General features: G+C 60.6%; 2 protein-coding genes across 5 annotated transcripts in view; both read left to right on the top strand.

Annotated features, from left to right (window-relative positions):
• Nucleotides 1–2068, top strand: part of LOC109524807 (mitotic checkpoint serine/threonine-protein kinase BUB1) — a 17767-nt gene extending 15699 nt beyond the window's left edge. The window contains exons 10-16 of the mRNA XM_019884910.1: nt 2–201; nt 309–409; nt 691–852; nt 1083–1240; nt 1308–1485; nt 1572–1678; nt 1771–2068. Of these exons, the coding sequence (XP_019740469.1) occupies nt 2–201; nt 309–409; nt 691–852; nt 1083–1240; nt 1308–1485; nt 1572–1678; nt 1771–1975 (1111 nt within the window). The 3' untranslated portion in view covers nt 1976–2068. The remainder of the gene's footprint in view (nt 1; nt 202–308; nt 410–690; nt 853–1082; nt 1241–1307; nt 1486–1571; nt 1679–1770) is intronic.
• A 387-nt stretch (nt 2069–2455) lies between these two features.
• The window catches only part of pex7 (peroxisomal biogenesis factor 7), an 8951-nt gene continuing 5594 nt past the window's right edge, over nt 2456–5812 (top strand). The window contains exons 1-6 of one of the 4 annotated variants that reach the window (XM_019885043.1): nt 2456–2741; nt 3670–3796; nt 3875–3932; nt 4043–4190; nt 4903–4980; nt 5053–5161. In XM_019885043.1, the coding sequence (XP_019740602.1) occupies nt 3685–3796; nt 3875–3932; nt 4043–4190; nt 4903–4980; nt 5053–5161 (505 nt within the window). In that variant the 5' untranslated portion in view covers nt 2456–2741; nt 3670–3684. Of the gene's footprint in view, nt 2772–3669; nt 3797–3874; nt 3933–4042; nt 4191–4902; nt 4981–5052; nt 5162–5812 lie in introns of all 4 variants that reach the window. The other 3 variants (XM_019885042.1, XM_019885039.1, XM_019885040.1) reach the window with 3 other exon arrangements.

The following is a 5812-nucleotide window of genomic DNA, read 5'->3' as shown; positions in this document are numbered from 1 at the left end:
CCGCCGACGAGCGCGCGGCGAGCCCCGAACAGGAGCGCGGCGGTCTCTCCGACGCCGGCCGGCTGCTGTCCGATCCCTGGAGCGACGGGCTCATCTCCGACTTGCTGTCAAGGCTGAGCCCGCCGCTCACCTCGCACCCCGGGTGCGTCAGCTGGCGGCGCAGCCTCCCCGACATCGGCGCCAAGAAGACCATCAGCATGGGTAACGACGCCACCGCCGTCGGCGGCTTTGAACGCCTCGCTCGGCACGGCGATGCTCGGGACTCGCCCGGTTAACGCAGGAGACGCTCTCCCTCTCCTCCGCGGCAGGAAACGCGCGCCTGCGGGTGGACCGCGTCCTGGGCCGAGGAGCCTTTGCTACCGTTTACCAGGCCACCGACCCCGACAGCTCCGACAAGGTGGTGCTGAAGGTAAGAGGGCGCCTCCGACGGCGACGTGTGTCAGAAGCCTTTTTGGCCCGCCGCCCCAAAAGAGATGTTGGAAAGGCCGGCTTCAAAGTCCGACTTTTCCCCTTCGTTGCGGGCCGGGAGGTTGGAACGGCGCGTCCGCGTGGAGTTCGCGCCGCGTTGAAGACGCGAGCGTTGTGGCAGGAAAACGCGCGCTCCCTTCAACGCGTCCCGGGCTTCCGGGCCGCGCCGCGGCGAGCTCGCGGCTTGACTGATCACACGCGGCGGCGGCATGTGTCGCGCAGGTGCAGAAACCGGCCAACGCCTGGGAGTTTTACATCAACACGCAGCTTGACCGTCGCCTGCCTCCGAGCGTCCGTCATTTGTTCGGCCGCATCCGCTCGGCTCACGTCTTCACCGACGGCAGCGTCCTGCTGGGCGAGCTGCACGACTACGGCACCCTGCTGGTACGTCGCGCGCGGCCCCTCTCCGGTTGTCGGGGAAGCGCATCGGCAGCTCGGCGCGTGGCTCAGATGCGCCCGCGGCCGTGATGGTTTGCCGCTTCCGTCCCTTGACGCGTTCCGCGCGCGGTCACGGAACGAATCGAGGGCCCGCCGCATGCGTTGCGTTTTTTCGTAATCTCGCATCGCAGTCCGCCTCCCGCCGCGTGGAGATCATCTGAGTGTTTTCCCATCAGAACGCGGCAAACGTTTACAAAAGCGTCGGCGACAAAGTGATGCCTCAGCCGCTCGTCATCTACTTCACCGTCTGCATCCTGCGAATGCTGGAGGAACTGCACGCCGCCCGCCTCATCCACGCCGACGTCAAGCCCGACAACTTCATGCTCGGGCAAAGGTGCGACATTGCGCGCGCGCGCGCGAGCGCAGCTTGGCGGCGCTTTACGAACGGCTGCGCCGCGCAGGTTCGTGGAGAACGACGACTTTGAGGCGGACGACCTCCGGCACGGCCTGGTCCTCATCGACCTGGGCCAAAGCATCGACATGGACCTCTTCCCCCCGGGCGCCGCCTTCACCGCCAGATGCTTGACGTCCGGCTTCCAGTGCACCGAGATGCTCAGCGGGAAACCTTGGAACTACCAGGTCAGACTCGATTTGGATTTCGTCAAATGGCACGTGAACCGACGGCGGGTGGACGTTGTCGAGTTGACTGACGGCGCCGGTTGCAGACGGACTTGTTTGGCGCGGCCGGGACGGTCCACGTGCTGCTCTTTGGGACGTACATGCAAGTGGTGCAAGAAGACGGCGAGTGGAGGACCCGCGCCACCTTTCGAAGGTCGGTTCCCTGGCGCGAGTCACGGCGCCGCCCCAAATCTCTCATCGAACGCGGGACCGCAATGTTGATTGATCGGAACGTGTCGTTGTCAGGAAGCCTCACGGCGACATGTGGCTGCATTTGTTCCGCACGCTGCTCAACGTTCCCGGCTGCGGTCCGGCCCTCGCCGAACTCGCCGACCTCCGCCGTCGTCTGAGCGCGGTCCTGCGGCGTGACTACAGCCACAAGATGGCGTCGCTCAAGAGCCGCCTGCTGGTCCTCCTGCTGGAGAGCCGCAAGGCCGCGTCGCGGCAGTGATTCCAAGCGCTGGCTTGTTTAAAAAAAAAAAAAAAAAAATCTCTTGCTTGTCTCCTTCGATGTGTTGAAACAATAAAAGCGTTGTCGTGTCGAGTTCGACCGCCAGGCGGCGCCATTAAGTTAACAGCAGCTTGCGCGAGCGAGGACCTTTCGACTTCTCGTCCGGGGATTCGTTTCGGACCTCCCCGTCAGTGGAGGCTCGGAGCCGCAATTGGACTTCTTTTGGCCGCAAATGATTCGATTCCGAGTGTCCTGTTTGGTGCTGTGCTCTCAGTTTGTTCTCGTGGTTCAAGTTTGGGACACTCCGATTGATGCGTCGATGAATTGAGCGCATCAGAACAAGTGTTCAAGTTCAAGTTACTAAATCACGATAGTCGAGAGAGCAATTTTATTGGCAGCGGCAGGGCATTTCGCGCTGTTTTGCATTTGTGGCGCAATCGCTTCATCAAGCTCACTTTTCGATTCCCGACGATCGGCCGAGAAATCCCGAACCGCGACCGCGTGACCGCAAAGAAGCTCGGAGGGTCGTTCAACGGACCGCTGCAAAAGTCGCCAGCAGAGGACGACAACGAGTCAAATATGACGACGAAGAAGAAAACCCGGAAGCTCAACAACAAGAGCCGGACGTTTGCCAGGAGAACGCCGCCGCTTTTTGGATTTCCTCCTTTTTACCGCAAAGTGGAACCGCCGAAGAGAGGGATTCCACCTCAGATCCACGCGCTCCACCGTTGCGGCGGCCCGCTTTGCCTTTTCTTTACGGGCGGAGGTAAGTTGGCGACGTTGACACTGGATCCAGGTTACTTTCCGCGACTCGAAGTTTTTTATTGGACTTTGGCGACCGCAGCAACGGGGACGCACGGGGACACAATTCGACGGGCGAGCGCGCGCTGCATTGCGCTTGATTGGCGAGTCGGATCCTTCTCGGAAATGTCAACCTCGAGACGGGAGTGATGATCCGAAAAGGGAAATGGAGGTACTGCACTTGGCAATTCTTGTCGTAGGCGGAACTACGTGGTGAGGATACGCCGCGCTTGCGCCGAAAGAACCGCCGCCGTTTCCACACGCGGCCCTTTCGCCGACGGACCGATCCAAGTTTTGGCGGGAGGACGCAGGAGCGCGACGCGGCTCGGCTTTCCGAACTGGTCGCGGCAGTTCGCAGTGTCCGCGAGGTTTTCCGCGACGACGTCAACTTGTTCGATCCTATGCCGGCGCGGCGCGAATGCCGCCCGATTTTGCGCCGATAGACAAACGTCGTCGCGGACAAACGTCGCCGACTTGGAGTCGTCTTGACGCGTCGCATCCCATATCGCGTCACATACTCAACGACTGGACGCGAGGCGTTTGGGAGGAACGGGTCCATTTGTTTTTTTTTTTTTGGGCCTTTTTTCAATCTAGAAGGCCCAATGCCTCTGTGGACATGACTGACAGCTTCTTGTCCCGACGGACCGAAGCTTGAAAGCCGGGATGGGTTCTGGGTGACGGACTTGTAGTTTGACCTCTCGCCCGGTTCAAGACAAACGACAATCTGGTGGTCTTGACAGAGCAACTGTCGTGGACGACAAAAAAAAAAAAACAGTTGTGGAGCTTGACAAGGGCATTACTGTCGATGTCATCATACAAGTTGCGGTTGTCAGTCCGCAACGTGGCCCCATTGGACAAAAGGTCGACGGGCGGATCGTCTGTGCCATTTGCAGCGGACGGCGGCGGCGATGGAGACCAAGGTGTTCCGCTGCCCGGCGCGTCACGGCTACGCGGTGGAGGCGTCGCCCTTCTTCCCCGGCAGGCTGGCGTGCGCCGCCTCCCAGCACTACGGCATCGCAGGCACGTCGCGGGCCGGCGCGGCCGCGGACCGCTGACCCGCGACCTCCGACCTCTAACCTGTACCCCGCTGGCGCTCAGGCGGCGGCTCGCTGTTGGTCCTCGACGACACGCCGACCGGACCGGGCCTCGCCCGAAGGTAACGCGGAGAAGGCAAAACCAGAGCCCGCGCCGGCGTACACCAAGCGGGCGTTGTCGAGGTCTCCCAAGTTGATTGACGGCCGCCCCGTTTGCGTGCGCTCGCGGCAGGTGGGAGTGGAGCGACGGCTTGTTTGACGTGTCGTGGAGCGAAGCCAACGAGAACGTCCTGGTGGCGGCCGGGGGCGACGGCAGCCTGCAGCTGTGGGACCTTCATCGCGACGCCCCCCTCAGGCTGGCCAAGGAGCACGCGCGAGAGGTCAGCCGCCGCAGGGGGTCTCTCTGGCCCGAGGGCGCCCGATTGCCGTCGAGTTGCCACCGCGGCAAATCCTTTTCCACCCCGAGGCCGGAAATCCGTTTGTGTTCTTTGATGAGCCGTTTGAGTCCTCGGTGAAACGGTCGGAGGGGCAAGATTGGTCCCGGGCGCGCAGTCAACAATATGACGGGGATGCTGAATGCGGGGCTGCTGCAACCATTCGAGTACTGAAACTTCTCTGGAATCAAACGGGGAGGCGGGACATCGGCTGCACTGCGCGGCGCTCGGTCGGGTGCGGCGTCAGCGGCTCTGAGCCCCGATCGAGCTAAACCGGACCGCCCGTGCCCCGCGGACGATGTCGTGATCTTTCGGCTTCGTGCGATGGTCCAGGTGCCATCTAATACGGCGGTATCGCCCACCGCCGCCAAAGAATTGCCACCTCCGCAGCCTGGCCAGTTAGTCCGCCGGCTTCCCAAACGCCCGACGGGTCTCGCCGAAAGGGAATGCGATGGAACGCGCGCTGCTTTCGGCCAGCGTCGCATAGCAAGAGGAGGACACGTTTGACGCTCGTCTGTCGGCTCTCTTCACTTGAGTCTTGCTCGAAAAGGATTTGCAAACTGTGGTGCTCTTTTTTTTTTTTCCTAATTCACGTTTGATGCAATGTCCCGACCGCATTGGAGTTGGTGCGTGTGTTTGGGTGTGCGCGCGCGCGCAGGTCTACGCGGTGGACTGGAGTCAGACGAGAGGCCACGACGCCATCGTGTCGGGATCGTGGGATCGCACCGCCAAAGTGGTGCGCGCCTCGCTCGGTCTCCTTGCTTTGTCGGCTTTCCCGTCTGACCCGTGACCTTTCGCTTCCTCCTAGTGGGACCCCACCCTCGGCCAATCGCTCAGCACTTTCACGGGTCACCAGGGGGTCATCTACAGCACCATTTGGTCACCTCACATCTCGGCGTGCTTCGCTTCATCCTCAGGTGCGCTCGCACACACAAAGGGCACGGCATGGCACCGTATCCCCACAAGGAGGCACTGTTGACCTGTTTTGGTGTGTGTGTGTGTGTGTGTGTGTGTGTGTGTGTGTGTGTGTGTGTGTGTGTGTGTGTGTAAAGCGCGATTGGTAACTCAGAGAATGAGAGCCAAATCATAACAGTGAGAAACTAAATTGGAATTCATAACACTGGATCCAGTATGACAGCACTGCACAGCTAATGCTATCAACTAATTGCGTTAATAAAAGAGGGAAACTTGGGCATATCAAAGTGGGTCCGCCGGCATGCGCTGCGCTTGCGCCGACGTTTTCATACAAAAGGTCACAAAGTGCGCAAGAGAGGCGTGCGTGGGAGAGCGCGTGCGCTTTGGTTTTGGCGGCTGAGCGTTGTCGTCAAGCCTCAGAAGTGGAGCAAAAAGACGTCCTTCGGGGTCAAGCCAGGCCAGCTTGGCCGCCGCCTTTTTCTTAGTGGGAAAAGTCGCCGATCTACCGGAGGAAGGAATGAAATAAAAACGTTTGGTTTCTTCAAAAGAAATTGACAATCTGCTGATCAAAGTCCGCCCCGGCGCCGCATCCTGACACAACGCGTCCGTTCCAATTGAGTATGATGCCAAAAGTTGCTCTGTGAGCCGGCGAA

The sequence above is a fragment of the Hippocampus comes genome, unplaced genomic scaffold, assembly GCF_001891065.2.
Source record: "Hippocampus comes isolate QL1 unplaced genomic scaffold, H_comes_QL1_v1.1 scaffold144, whole genome shotgun sequence".
Taxonomy (NCBI): Eukaryota; Metazoa; Chordata; class Actinopteri; order Syngnathiformes; family Syngnathidae; genus Hippocampus; species Hippocampus comes.
Note: the sequence above shows the minus strand (reverse complement) of the source record. Positions and strands in the feature narration are given on the sequence as shown.